General features: G+C 42.1%; 1 protein-coding gene across 3 annotated transcripts in view; it reads left to right on the forward strand.

Moving 5' to 3' along the window:
* Positions 1–15,763, forward strand: part of sema5a (sema domain, seven thrombospondin repeats (type 1 and type 1-like), transmembrane domain (TM) and short cytoplasmic domain, (semaphorin) 5A) — a gene marked incomplete at its 5' end in the record, with an annotated part of 116,376 nt that overhangs the window by 81,803 nt on the left and 18,810 nt on the right. For all 3 annotated transcript variants that reach the window (XM_034236539.1, XM_034236540.1, XM_034236538.1), the window contains 1 exon segment: positions 14,074–14,283. In XM_034236539.1, the coding sequence (XP_034092430.1) occupies positions 14,074–14,283 (210 nt within the window).

Here is a 15,763-nt window from a genome sequence, read left to right on the forward strand (position 1 = left end):
CGAAACAAAGAGGACGATGATCCATTTCATCATTTCAACCATTATCACACTTGTCATCCATCTGGAGAGCGCTGGTGTGTGTATGTGTGCTCATCACAGTGGGCTACCATGCATATGTGCTCGTAGATGTGTGTGTTTGTGTGACATTTTTTCAATTTGTCCTCCTCCCACGATCCACCTCTCTTAGTGGAGCTACAGCTCAGGGAACAGCAGTTAACTTTTCTCAGAGGCCGGCGCAGGATAATTACTGCAGCGTGTTGTTGGGTATTGATGTCCACGAGCAGGACAAAGGACACAGAGAGGAGTGGTGTGTCACCAGATAAAGATTTACTATTTGCATCAGGTTGCTTAGTTTCGATTAGAGCTCCACACACACACACACACACACACACACACACACACACACACACACACACACACACACACACACACACACACACACACACACACACAATGGGGCTTCTCCTGCTAGAGGCGTTATAGAACACTGTGGGGGAAGTTACTTTAAAAGTGTTGTCAACTTCTCATCACATACTACTTATTAAAACATAATGACTTTACTAAATACTCAAAAGTAATTATACTCATTACCTAGCTTCTTGAAAGATAAGATAAGCTTAACTTTGATCCATGTACTTTTTCTTTTAATGTTTATTTTATTAGCTTTTCTTTTTAATGACTGATTTTAAATGCCATTTTCTTAATCTCTTTCATTTTTTGTAAAGCACTTTGAATTGCCTTGTGTTGAAAGTGCTATATAAATAATCTCTTGCCTTGCCTTGCCTTGCCTTGCCTTGCCTTGCCTTGCCTTGCCTTGCCTTGCCTTGCCTTGCCTTGCCTTGCCTTGCCTTGCCTTGCCTTGCCTTGCCTTGCCTTGCCTTGCCTTGCCTTGCCTTGCCTTGCCTTGCCTTGCCTTGCCTTGCCTTGCCTTGCCTTGCCTTGCCTTGCCTTGCCTTGCCTTGCCTTGCCTTGCCTTGCCTTGCCTTGCCTTGCCTTGCCTTGCCTTGCCTTGCCTTGCCTTGCCTTGCCTTGCCTTGCCTTGCCTTGCCTTGCCTTGCCTTGCCTTGCCTTGCCTTGCCTTGCCTTGCCTTGCCTTGCCTTGCCTTGCCTTGCCTTGCCTTGCCTTGCCTTGCCTTGCCTTGCCTTGCCTTGCCTTGCCTTGCCTTGCCTTGCCTTAACCTTTATTGATCTTTGTGAGGAAATTCAGTTACTAAAGCAACAGCAGGAATTAAAATAATACACACAAGGTTATAAGAATAGAAAATATTGAATGTAATGTAGGTAAAACGGTTTCATATGAATAATTATGAATGTCTACATGGACGTGCCTTTAAACAGCTTAAAGTCATCACTATGACATGTCACATCTTCTGCATTTGAACATGTGTGGATAAAGAAAACAAGACATTCATTCACCATCAAATTGACCATTTGTATAGCAGTTACTCAACCTTAAATGTGGTTGTCTTGCATACCTCCATTATGAACAAAAACAGTGTTGCAAAATGAACTGCATATTCATTTATATTAGTGCATGCATGAGCGCTTGCATTCTCACGTCTTAACATACAGTAGCTCAACTACTCGGTGAGGCAAAATATGTTGTGTGCAAACAAATAAAAATACTTAAACCATTTTAAACGATCAGAAATAGAGCCTTCCTTCACACGTTTCTTCCCTGTTTTTGGAACCAAAGCATGAACTTTGAGAGACTGTTTGTCGCTCCCCCGCAACTCAATAAAAGTCTCTGTCTGCCGTGTTGTCTGAGATCGTCTTCATCTCGCTGCTCCGGCTGAATGTCAGCGTGTTTGTGGCTATCAGATGTTCCTGACATTTGACGGTCTGGGTTGTATTCTGAGTCGGGGCGTTTTTTATAGACAAACACCTGGAAGTGTCATCTGTGAGGTGCAGATATGGAGAATGAATCCCCCGTCAAAGGAGAGCATAAATCGATGTTTGACACATCTTGGTGACCTCTCCCCACTATCCCCTCCTCTTTATTCCTCTCATAGTAAGATCTCTGTCTGTCTTTATTATGAGAGATAAATCATAAATAAACGATTCAACCGAGCGTTCACAATGAGCTTTTATACCGACTGGTTTCGTATCAGCGATCATAGCTTAATGATAGCGACAAGCTAATTGCTAAAGATGTGTACTGATTTAAAGACCTCTCTTGTCTCAGTGATTAGTCTCATCGCCATATTTCCTTTTCATCACATTTCACATGCCTGAATACAAAACTAAATATTTCGTCATTTGCATAATTGCCGTGTATTTTAAAACAGCTAATTAACTAAATGTGGCTTTTCCCTTTTCTCCCTATTAACCACACTTCTCCTCAATGATACAGTGTGTTGCACTTTCATTTCATAAGGAGGCTTACACACGTGCATGTTCTCCATCTTGCACACGGCTCTAGTAACAGTGAGTGTCTCTTTATATTGCAAAGCTTGAAAGGCGTGCTGTGCATACTCACAGTTGCTAAGCTCTGACTGGACGCTCACTGTTCTTGCATGAAATAGTTTTAGAAAGAGAAAATTAAAAACCTGCCTTCTATAGTCTTCATATAGCTGGAATGTACCATCCCACTGTGGCCATGATTGAAACCTGTCTATCATCAGTCAGCCTAAAATAAAACCTCTGAGTTATTCGCACTCTGTCTGCTGCCAACGCACAATCTGACAATGAGGATTTCTGCAAAGCCATAGATCCATGAAACCGATCTACCTGTCTTATTTAATCAATACCTCTACATCAGGGGTGTCAAACTAAAATACACAGTGGGCCAACATTTAAAAAATGGGTACTAGTGGAGGGCCGGACTGGTTCAATGTTTATTGCAGAACGTATTGAAATGAACTTATTGCACATATTAAACCTGGAACTAACAAAGCTTAAATTATTGCCTATAAAAACAACATTAAACATTAAGTTGCATTCATTTCTTATGGCTCTATCTGCAGCTTTTCCAGAGTCATTTCTTATGATTACATTTTCCCACAGGCCAACAACAGCTTCAACAAAACTATTTCCCTCAAAGAACAAAACAAACATGCCCTGTTGTCTCAAGAAAGAAAGTGCAGAAGGAAACATCCATTGAGCTCAGTGTGCTGCTCTGTGATGCTAGCTCAGATACTTGGCATCTCATCTTGTGCAGGTTCATCAATGTTTGGGCTCAGGCTCTGAGCGGAGGAGACCCTCAGGATGCAGTGAAGGTGTGAGAGCAATATACCGGAGGGCCAGATCTAATAGTAATTAGAAATTATCCTGCGGGCCGAAATTAAATCCACCAAGGGCCTGATTTGGCCCCCGGGCCTCGAGTTTGACACATGTGCTATCAAAATGCATCTAGTTTTATGATGCAGCTTTTTTAATCATTTGCATCTCACAAAAACACACAGAGGGAGCAGAGAGAAAGCAGTGGAAAGATGAAAGGCCTTTCTGTGGAAGGCTGTGTAATTTAGCCCGCTTGTGTGTGGGAGTGATGGCTTCATATTGGGTTTTTTACCCAGGGAGAAACAGTGGAGTGTCAGCAGCTCGATGTGTTTCACTTCAGATGATCTGGTATCATGGCCAGGGTCTTCTCACGGGCGACAGATTAGTTTCTCCTGCAGGATGTCATGAGTAGACTCAGGACGCTGAGGGATGACAACCATTTCAGCATCCTTATTGTCCTTCTGCTCCTCTCCTTTCTCACTGTGCTTACTCAGAAGAAACACAACTAGTTGAGCTAATAGGCGAACTCACAGTGGAGTTAACACACGTCTCCTCCCTGAGTTGTGTGTTTCAATAAGCGAGAACCATATTCATGAGACACGGAGGGACTCTCGGTGTAAAGTTAGGACACGATTCCCCTGGGGGTGGAGGGAATCTAGTAGGCGTTAAAAATGCAGACGGAGGGAGAAGTTGGCAGTCTGCATAACGGAGAGTCTGGAAGACAGAGTCACAGACTCAACATGAGGATAGAAAGAGAAATGTCCTCCATGTCAAACCTCTGCCAACTCGTCGGTTTATTCTGAAAGAACGTTGTACACAATGCAAATAGACTTACTGTTATATTGAAATTGATGGAATACTGTAGGTCAGATTTAGGCTAATTGTATTAATATTGTCTGTCTCTTCACCACCTATTCAGTCTCTGTGATGTTGACAGGCTTGATTGCAATTACTGCATTAGCTTTCCATATCTTTTCTCATATAAACTCACGATAGATCTGTGGAATCAGGTCTGCACACGAGTATCTTGGTGCTCTTGGAGTTAGTTGAAGGATTTCTGCTTCTACCTTTACAGTCAGATGTTCTCAAATCTCTAGTTCGACATTTCGTTGCTGTCTTTGTGAAAAATACCGTTCTTCTTTGACCTTAAATGTTTGTTTACTGCTTGATATAATTCTCATAGACTGGCTATAGCTTCATGGACTTTGTACTGAAGAATAAAGTGTGTGTAGTGCACGATTCAACGGTTTTGGACGCTTGGGGTCTCACATATTGCTCCTGCGGGGAATGACTGGGTAGTTTCTGTGTCGCAGTGCATGTGTGGAAGCAGTTGATGACAGGATCTCTCCATATATGTCCTCACTCTGTCTGTTACGCTTCAGTTCAGCGCGTAACCCTCGCCCTCTTCCAGATTACCGTCAGATGGAGTTCGCCACCTTACTGCAATTATCCTTGACACTGAAATTTGCAGGGTGGCATTTGAGTGCCACCGACACACTCTTGGTTTCACTTCCCCCCTCTCAACGTGGCACTCTATGTGATGTGAGTGACACAGAGTCAACAAATTAGCACACCAGTGTAGGCGGTGAAAAAACACATGCATGTGTCGAGCTTTAAACCCGTAAAACCATCACAACGGCAGGTTTTGACGGATTAGAAAGGTTCCTGGTCTCATATTCTGACTCGGTTATGAGCTTGTCCTCGCCTGTCTTCTCTGACATTGCTTTACTTTCCGCTTTGTTTCACCGATCAGTCTGGATGCTAGCTGAGAGAGGAGAGTAGTGCGGGCGTACTGAAATAAACCAAGGAGAAGGAATCGTCTTTTTTCTTGATGGAAGCAGGTTTTGTAGAATAAAAGCAATTTTTCGAGTGTGCTGTTTTTTTGCAATGTCAGCTTGTTGGGCAGATTTACAATTGCGAAAAACGCACATGTGGATTCCACCACTCCAGGGAAAAATAAAGAGAATGGATAACAACAGTTCAACAATAGCCAATCATACAGCGTAATATTTCTTTAACATTTTTCCAACTTTTTTCAGCTGCAGTCCATTCAAATACGGTCCAAAAATCAGCTTGTATTGACTCCGAACGTGCATGTGGAAGTTTATCCATCACAGAAAGCATTACGTTGTCTTTTTATGGTCGCAGTTTGGAGCATTTGAATGGCTCATTCAAGGGCAAACCGTCAGTCAGAAGCTAACAATGATATCATTCGATTAGGAACACAATAAAATGTAATGTTTGTTGTATTGAAACGTTGCTTTATTGAAACTTTAGACGTCAGATGCTGTCTGTGATGCACAGTGCTTGAGTTGAAGGTAATACTGTAGAAGTGGACTGGAGTTTAACCTGCTGCAAATCCTCTCTGACAATAAACCCTGCAAAGCCACACAGTAAACAAATATAGCTCATGGTAGTATTACATCTGATATTGTGCTTTCAGTCCTTGTGTTTTTATAAGCCCACACATTGCAGACTGACAGTGAATAAAACCCCTTCAGTCCAATAATCTCTGCAATCATATCTGTAAGTGATGTTTCAGCAGCTGTCTGAAGGTGCGGGATGGGCGTTTAATCCTCCAGTCAAAAACACACTCACTCTTCACCTCAAGTGAATATATCAAACGTCCCGTAGCATCATGCACTCGTATCAGTTTAGCATATACATATAGGGATAGTGGTGGTCTATGGATAGTGAGGTGGGCTGAAGATCGGAAGGTTGTGAGTTCAAATCCCGCCTGGAACACCACCACTATCCATCCATCCATCCATCTTCTCCCGCTTATCCGTGGTCGGGTCGCGGGGGTAGCAGTTCCAGCAGAGAGCCCCAAACTTTCTTTTCCCTGGCGACATCAACCAGCTCTGACTGGGGGATCCCAAGGCGCTCCCAGGCCAGCGAAGAGATATAATCCCTCCACCTGGTCCTAGGTCTACCCCTTGGTCTCTTCCCAGCTGGACGTGCCTGGAACACCTCCCTAGGGAGGCGCCCAGGTGGCATCCTAACTAGGTGCCCGAACCACCTCAACTGGCTCCTTTCGACGCGAAGGAGGAGCGGCTCAACTCCGAGTCCCTCCCTGATGACCGAACTTCTCACCTTATCCCTAAGGGAGACACCAGCCACCCTGCGGAGAAAACCCATCTCGGCCGCTTGATCTCGTTCTTTGGGTCATGACCCATCCTTCATGACCATAGGTGAGGGGAGGAAGGGAAATGGCCCGGTAGACAGAGAGCTTTGCCTTCTGGCTCAGCTCCCTTTTCGTCACAACGGTGCGGTAAAGCGACTGCAGTACCGCTCCCGCTGCTCCGATTCTCCGGCCCATCTCACGCTACATTGTTCCCTCACTCGAGAATAAGACCCCGAGATACTTGAACTCCTTCACTTGGGGTAAGGACTCATTCCCTACTTGGAGTGGACAGTCCATCGGTTTCCTGCTGAGAACCATGGCCTCAGACCACCACCACTAGTGTGCCCTTGAGTAAGGCACTTAGCCCTCAGTTACTCCAGGGAGAATGTCCCTGTAATTGGTCATTGTAAGTCGCTTTGGATAAAAGCGTCAGCTAAATTAAATGTAATAATATACATCCTTGTTGTTGGCTATTTGTGTCTTTGTGTTTTTTCACAATAGCACTCTGCATATACTAAATAGACGTAGTCACTGTGATGTCGCTATGATTTTGAAGACTTGAGTTTGCTGTTTCGGCGTCTAAATATGTTATAATTAGCTATACTTAAGTCAAAACATACTGAGAAAGGGTTGGTCACCCAAACCTGGAAACACTTTAGTTGCGACCTGTCAATCACGAGGTAGCCCTGCCCTAAATGATACCATGCTTTTATCGTCTCAATGGGACCATCATTTACAAAATGAACATCATGCAGTGTTGAAGAAGACTTAAAACTAGAGATTGAGACTTTAAACTCATCAGAAAATTGGGAGAAGTGGCGTCTTTTCCTCATAGTCTTCTATACAATCAGTCTTCTTTTGCAACCAGTGGAGTCCCTTTGCTTCAATCTTAAGTCTTGAAGTTTCCACTTGGCCCTCACAAACATTTAATTAGATCTTCCCTAATAAGGTTAACTCTCAGGAGGGTTTCTGGGTCGACCGTTTCTTAGCAGGACTCAAGGAGAACTGTCATATTGTGGAACAGTAAGTGACCAGAAAACCAGGGCATGACGCAAGCAGGAAAACGTACATCTCTAAGATAAATATGGAGTTTTAAATGTGTCAAACACACATTCACAGCATTACTGATCTGATGGGAAAGTGGAGGAGGAGGAGTAAATGTGCAGTTTTGAATCTAGGACAGGCTGGTATAAGCACTCTCTCAGTGTGGTCCAGTGTTTCTGTGATGTCGATAAAACTTGTTCACACATGACAGTTCACGTCTTTCCACTGCTGAAGGTTCGGGATTGTTCCACCTCTTCGTCTCTCACATCTGTTCGTATGAAAGCAGAGTTGTCTCTCCAGCTGGTCATCTCATCTGTGTTTCTTACTTGCTTTTATTCTCACTTCTTTCACTGTCTAAGTGTTTTTACAGTTACCTATACATGACGTTATATTGCACAGCATTGCATGTTTGTCCTCATCTCTCTTTCTCACACAGAAGTTCATACGTTTGTTTACAGTGGGTTTTGCCTTTGAGCATGGTGTGCGGTTGAGCGACTTTTTTTATGTCCTAGTTTTTTTTTACAGCGGGGGCTATTGGATGTTGTTTCCCTCCGAGGTGCGGCTGTGCGACTGTTCTTCAGGAGAGCGAGGATTAATTCTCTGCGGCTATGTGTGGCTCTTGAGCCGATCGATAGATCCAGTCGCTGCCTATTTAAGAGGGAGGGCCTCTCGTTGTTTGTTTAGGCGACGGGAGGCCAGTCCCTGTGAAGTAGCATTAACAATACACACAGCACACAGAGCCGTTTCAGGACAGAGTTCCAGCAAAACACTGTGTGTGAAGAGCTATTCAGATATTCTAGTTGCAACTCCACAGCTTGAAAATACTTTGCATCAAAATATACTTGCTTGCTATTTTATTTCTATTTCAGAAATATTTTGGACTGTTTATTTCTAGTGTCTTCATTTCTCTTTTGTATATTACCTTGTTTTTTATGCTGCTGCAACGCAAACATTTCCCAAATTGGGATCAATAAAGAATTTCTCTATCCATCTATCTATCTCTCTATCTCTCTCTCTACCTACCTATCTATCTCTCTATCTACCTCTCTCTCTCTCACTCTACCTACCTACCTACCTCTCTCTCTACCTATCTCTCTATCTCTCTCTCTACCTACCTATCTATCTCTCTATCTACCTCTCTCTCTCTCTCACTCTACCTACCTACCTACCTCTCTCTCTACCTACCTATCTATCTCTCTATCTACCTCTCTCTCTCTCACTCTACCTACCTACCTACCTCTCTCTCTACCTATCTCTCTATCTCTCTCTCTACCTACCTATCTATCTCTCTATCTACCTCTCTCTCTCTCACTCTACCTACCTACCTACCTCTCTCTCTCTCTCACTCTACCTACCTCTCTCTCTCACTCTACATACCTACCTCTCTCTCACTCTACCTACCTACCTCTCTCTCTCACTCTACCTCTACCTACCTCTCTCTCTCTCTCTCACTCTACCTACCTCTCTCTCTCTCTCTCACTCTACCTACCTACCTACCTCTCTCTCTCTCTCTTTCTCTCACTCTACCTACCTACCTCTCTATCTCTCTCACTCTCGCTCTACCTACCTACCTACCTATCTCTCTCTCTATCTCTCTTTCTCTATCTATCTATCTATTTAGCTATCTCTCTACCTACCTCTCTCTCTCTCTCACTCTACCTACCTACCTATCTCTCTCTCTATCTCTCTCTCTCTATCTATCTATCTATTTAGCTATCTCTCTATCTACCTCTCTCTCTCTCACTCTACCTACCTATCTATATCTCTGTCTCTCTCCCTCTCTCCCTATCTATCCATCCATCCATCTATATCTCTCTCTACCTACCTATCTATCTATCTATATATTTAAAGTACAAAAAGTCAAAGGATGCTTCATGCAGTCTGGCACATATCAGACCTACAATATGTATTTGTGTACTAATTATCGGAATTAAGTATCTCATGTCGTCAAAACAAGGCAGTGTACTGTAGTAAAAAAGTATAATATCTGCCGACGAAATGTAGAGGAATTGAAATATATAGTAAACAAGTGTGTAAGTTATCACAGTATTCAGTCATCAGTAACAGAGGTTTCTAGTGCACTCTTGTATGAAAGTACAGATGTCTTAGTAGTAGCTGCACTTTCAACCACTCTTTGTGTGCAATATAGTTTAAGTAAGCCTTTGCATATACACTGAAATGTTGACTTTAAATGTATTATGTCAACATTTCACATAACTGTATTATGTAAGTTCATACATTAATTTGAACCTCATATTCAAAACGTACTTAAATTGCTTTCAACGAACCTAATACAGTAACGTGAAATCTGTCGACATAATACATTTAATCGAAGTATATTTTGTCAGTGTTAGCACACATGAGGGATGATTTTAAGGCACCGTACTGTGAGAGCAGAGCAGCAGTCTCTCGGTCCACAGGGGACGTCATAAAGTCTGCAGGTCACAGTTAGAGGGGCTGTCCGTGCCAAGGTCGGCCGTAGTTATGAAGAGGTTGATGATTTGGGCTAGATAAACACACTGTCCTCTCCCCGAGAATACAAAGCAGCTGTGCCACGCTAACTGTCAGGCTGACAAAACAACGAGGCCAGAGAGGACAGAGGGGGAGACAGAAGAAGACAGAGGGGAGGGGGGGTAATGGGAAAGATAGACAGAGAGCAAGGGAGGGATTAAATAAAGGGTGTGAACATAATGGATGAGAATCAGAAGATGGAGAAAATATGGTTTTCTGTAGGAGTTGATCTATTTTAGAATGAATGAAATGTAAGGAAATAGCATAAAAATGTTTATTTCAACATAAGAGGTAAAAGAAACATTAAATAGAAATATACAATTTATAGTTAAAAAAAACGAAAGTAAAGATTTGCATTAAAAAGATACAGTTACATTAAAAACAATTATTTTATAAACTTAAGAAGTTACAGTAACAACGGGAAATACAAATATGAAATACAAAATACAAAATGTATAAACTTAAGAAGTTAAAGTAAAAATGCTTAAAAAATATATAAAATAAAAGATATTCATATAAATATTCAAACTAAGGGTAAAATCTCCATTAAAATATAAAATAAAATTAAGATATTTGTTCAACCTTAAGAAGTAAAAAATGTCCACGGGAAAAATAAAATAAAATAGAACAAAAATATTTACATAGACATAAAAAATTTAAATGTGCACGACAACAGGGACTTAAAGGTCCCATGGCGTGGACACTTTTTACTTCTTATATTTCCATTGTTGAGGTATACTATAATAGATTTAAATTGTGCAAAACTCATCCTGAGCACACAAACACTCACGGCTGAAGTAAAACAATAAGTGTGGCTTGATATTGAGTAAGAACAAGGTTTATAACGCTGTGAGAATGGGTCTGCGGAGAGCATTTCTCCGCCATCCCAACTCGTCTATTACCAACCAGGGAGCTCTATGCAAGTCAATGGGACTCCCTGTTAGTTAGCCAAGGGGTCCTGGTGTGGGAGGTGCTCCGCGGATTGGTCCATTTGGGCCAATCCGGTCCTTTGTTGTTGTTTTGGGTTTTCACACGTCACAGAACCCAGGAAGCAAACAATGGAGAAAGAGAAATGTCCAACGAGGCGTTCTGGAGCAGCACAGATGGGTCTTCTCTGTGTTAGAGTTTTACTCGCTACAGGGTGCACTTTGAGGGTTTGTGACTGCAGACCGTTCACATGCAGAAAAACCTTCATAACACAAGGGGATGGGTAATAACCAGAAAAGCATGACATGGGACCTTTAAAATAATTCAGGAGGTTGTAGAATCAGACACATAATCTGTTTCAACAAGTGCAGTAGCAGAGGACACTAAATGCAGACTCCCACTGCTCTCTAAGTCGAACAGTCCATTCTGTGAACCATCAGAAGTGCTCGGACAGTGTGATTTCAATGGAGGTGATTATCATTCCCTCAAACAGATGATTTCTCTCATTCACAAACGCCCGAGGCTTTCTCTCTGCGCACATTCTGCTCATTTCCACGGCGCTGATGAATGCATTCAGTAATTATAGTTTAATAGAAATGGCGGTTTCATATTTCATTAGGAATCTTCTATTCCACTCACTCCGGATGAGTGTACACAGATTAGTGAGCTGATGTTGTTTGATGAGGGGAGTGAGCACGTGTTGACAGGACTCACTCAGCTCCATCTTTACAGACTGTGGAGAAGTGAATAATGGATTACATCTGTATGCTCGTTCCTGACACCCTCACTGTGGCATCTCTCTGCCTGCCTTTGTACTGGTTTTATTTGTATTCTCCTTAAAGTACTGCAGAGGTGACGTATGTTTGAAACCAATCTAGAAGTTAGCAAACCCCTGGTTACTGCAACAAAAACTAAGGGGATTCTTCCATTTCATTTTGGACGATTGCAGACATTTGAATCATGGCAAACACAAGTTTATGATGCTTGCATGGTTTGTTTGGCAAGATAATCCATCCCCCTTTTTCGTATCATTTTTTATTGTTAATGCAAACTCCAGAAGTTAAAGGCTATAAAGGACGGTCACATGACTTCATGTCACCACCGCTAAGCTAAAGGCGTCTAATGTTGGGCTATAAAGGAACTACAGCACGGTCACATGACTTCACGTCACCACCGCTAAGCTAAAGGCGGCTAATGTAGGGCTATAAAGGAACTACAGCACGGTCACATGACTTCACGTCACCACCGCTAAGCTAAAGGCGGCTAATGTTGGGCTATAAAGGAACTACAGCACGGTCACATGACTTCACGTCACCACCGCTAAGCTAAAGGCGGCTAATGTTGGGCTATAAAGGAACTACAGCACGGTCACATGACTTCACGTCACCACTGCTAAGCTAAAGGCGGCTAATGTTGGGCTATAAAGGAACTACATCACGGTCACATGACTTCACGTCACCACCGCTAAGCTAAAGGAGGCTAATGTTGGGCTATAAAGGAACTACATCACGGTCACATGACTTCACGTCACCACCGCTAAGCTAAAGGTGGCTAATGTTGGGCTATAAAGGAACTACAGCACGGTCACATGACTTCACGTCACCACCGCTAAGCTAAAGGAGGCTAATGTTGGGCTATAAAGGAACTACATCACGGTCACATGACTTCACGTCACCACCGCTAAGCTAAAGGTGGCTAATGTTGGGCTATAAAAGGAAATACAGCACGGTCACATGACTTCACGTCACCACCGCTAAGCTAAAGGTGGCTAATGTTGGGCTATAAAGGAACTACAGCACGGTCACATGACTTCACGACACCACCGCTAAGCTAAAGGCGGCTAATGTTGGGCTATAAAGGAACTACAGCACGGTCACATGACTTCACGTCACCACCGCTAAGCTAAAGGAGGCTAATGTTGGGCTATAAAGGAACTACATCACGGTCACATGACTTCACGTCACCACCGCTAAGCTAAAGGTGGCTAATGTTCAGCGTTAAGACGTTTAGTCGTCTCGTTTAGACTCATATGTAAAGTCTTTAAAAACCACTAATGGGGTATTTATTGACCTATTTGATGTCAAAGACCAGAACGTATAAATCTATTAAGCTTGTATTAACCACAGATCTTATTTCAGGTATCTTACCAAAAACCTATTGTAAATAAAATAGCTTTGAGACCATTATGTCTGTGCCAAATTTCATGGAATAATATTAAAAATAAAGGTGTACATTTAGAGGATAAGTCATTTGGCTTCTCCCTTGCAACACCAATACTGTATGTGCCAAAGTCAAGACAATCCATCCACTACTTTGTATTTATAAAATGCAGTCTGGTTAGAAGTGGTGTAACTATCTTTGCTAAATGATATGTCTTTGTGTTTGTATGTCTGAGACATCGGTATCATTTGAGATGTGATATATTAAACACTCCTGTACACGGTGTTCCACCAGATGATTTTTAATTAAGTCTGTTGAATCGTTTTACAGCACAAAACATGCTCTGCTCTTTTAGCACAAATCAAGTTGAAGCTTTTAGGGACTCTCAGCTTCAGAGGAGATTTTATCAAGAGCTGCTCTCCCTCTGCAGCCTCCTCCTGCTCTTCAAGACAAATGTTCGCTGTGATTCCACTTTCTGACACCGGGAGAATGAATCCATCTTTTTTATTAGTTGTTTTTTTATATCCGTACACACAACATCTATTGCACGTCTGTCCGTCCTGGGAAAGGGATTCCTCCTCAGTTTCTTTCTCTCAAAATTATAACAATTTCCCCGATTATTGTGGGGTTCCTTGGGGAGTTTTTAAGTTGTAAAGAAACACAAACTACACAATTGTCCTCATGCAGGAAGTGATGTAAGAACAAATCAAAAGTCAACGCCAACTTTATTGTCAATCTTTCAGTTTGTGTGTACAGACAGAGAGATCGAAATACCATTTCCCACAATCCCGAATACAAAAATATATATAAAATATGTACAAAAGATGTATATCCTATATATACACAATCAACAAACACATTTATACATATGCACACATTAAGATAAAAACACAACAATCAATATATAAAAAATAACAGTTACTTCAATATCTTTGGGAATGTACATTAGTGCAAAATTGTCCATAGCGTACACAGTGTAAAATGGTTGCTGGAATTGAGTCTGAGTGTTTGTGGCAGCGTCTCAATGCTGAGAAAAGGCGTACAATAAGTAGTTTTGACTCGAGTCGTTCCCTCTCTTATCCCAACAGGAGAGGTTCTTCGTCTCGGGAGGATCTCGGGCCACACGCTGAACGGGGGCTGGGCGTCCTGGAGCTCGTGGACTCAGTGCAGCAGAGACTGCAGCCGGGGGATCCGCAGCCGGAAGAGGACCTGCTCAAACCCAGAGCCCAAACATGGAGGTCAGACCTGCCTGGGGACGCTGCAGGAGTACCAGGAGTGCAACATCAGCCCCTGCCCAGGTAACACCTCCTCAATCCATCTGTTTGATACACAGGTTTCTTCATTTGGATTGTCTGTGCTGTGCATTTTTTTTAATACACGTTATTTTTTACAGCCATACACACAACATCTTTTGTCTGACTGTTTTTTGTTTTACTCCTGTTTTTCTGTAAAGCGACCTTGGGTCCCCTGAAAGGAGCTATATAAATCTAAGTCATTATTAGTATCTATTGCACGAAAGGGATTCCTCCTCAGTTGCTTTCTCATAAAATTATAACATTTCTCTGCGATAATTGTGGGGTTTCTTGGGGAGTGTTGTATGCTTTAAAGCCCACCTGAGACATGTGTAATTTGTCAAATTAGGATGTAAAAATAAAAACAGATTGATAGTCTAAGTTGTAGAGACACCAACTACACAATAGTCCTCGAGCAGGAAGTGATGTAAGAACAAATGTCCTTTTATTTGGCGATTCACCAATGTTTTTTTGTCTCTAAGAGCATTTTACGATAAAGGCTAAAGGCACTATTACTTCCTCCTAAGTGTTTGTCCAATGCAAAGATGTTTAACATTTAAAAATCAAAGCAATTAGAAGTAGTAGAAAGTCATTATAAGGGTTGGATTATTAAATATGTGGGATAAAGAAATGGTAATGGTCCATTCATCCTAATAAAACCCTCTGAGGAGGATATTGTGTGCGTTCAGCTTCTGAATGTCTTACTTCCCGCTCTTAGATGCTTTCAGATTGTCTGAAATGCCAGTAGTAAAGCTGAAGAGAAAATTCTAAGAAATTATCTGAGGAATTAGAGGTACGTTGTTGCACGAGGGAAGAGGACAGCGAGAGATAAGAGCAGAAGTCAATTACATATCCAGCTTCCTTCTCCCTCACACACATATATAATACACACTCCTGCACTCATGCTATGTTTCCCTGATTAACGGATAAAGAACTGCAGTGACTTCAAATCATCAGGAACCACAAAATAAATCAGTCGCAGATAAGAGGTGTGACGAAGACGCCAATTTACACAGTGGCGCTTCACTGTGTAATTACAATGCCGGGTAATTATTCTGTCAGCCTTATTCTGTTGTGAAAAGCTCTGAGACGATGCATTCTCAACACTCCTCCAGCAGAAGAGTGGGAAGAAGCTTTCTAATTAGTCTGTAGAAATCCTGTGCTTAGGTTGGCATGAAGCGCACCTGGTGGCAAGCACACAAACACGAATGTTGTCGTATTTTTTATCAAGACCCCTGGAGAAACACTGAAGTATCTCTTTTAAAATCCTGATTCTTCACGTGATTTTCAGTGCGTTGCTGTTACCGAGCAACAATTCTAAATATACAAAGAAATGCTCTTTTAATTGTACCCTCTTATGTTCTGCTATTTTTACCTGTTAGAGTATTTATTGTAAGGTGTCCTTGGTTGCCCTGAAAGGTATCTCCAAAAAATGTGTAGAACAAGTAGTAGTATAAGTAGTAGTAGTATACTAGTAATAGTAGTA

This window comes from Gymnodraco acuticeps, unplaced genomic scaffold (assembly GCF_902827175.1).
Source record: "Gymnodraco acuticeps unplaced genomic scaffold, fGymAcu1.1, whole genome shotgun sequence".
In the NCBI taxonomy this organism is placed as follows: domain Eukaryota; kingdom Metazoa; phylum Chordata; class Actinopteri; order Perciformes; family Bathydraconidae; genus Gymnodraco; species Gymnodraco acuticeps.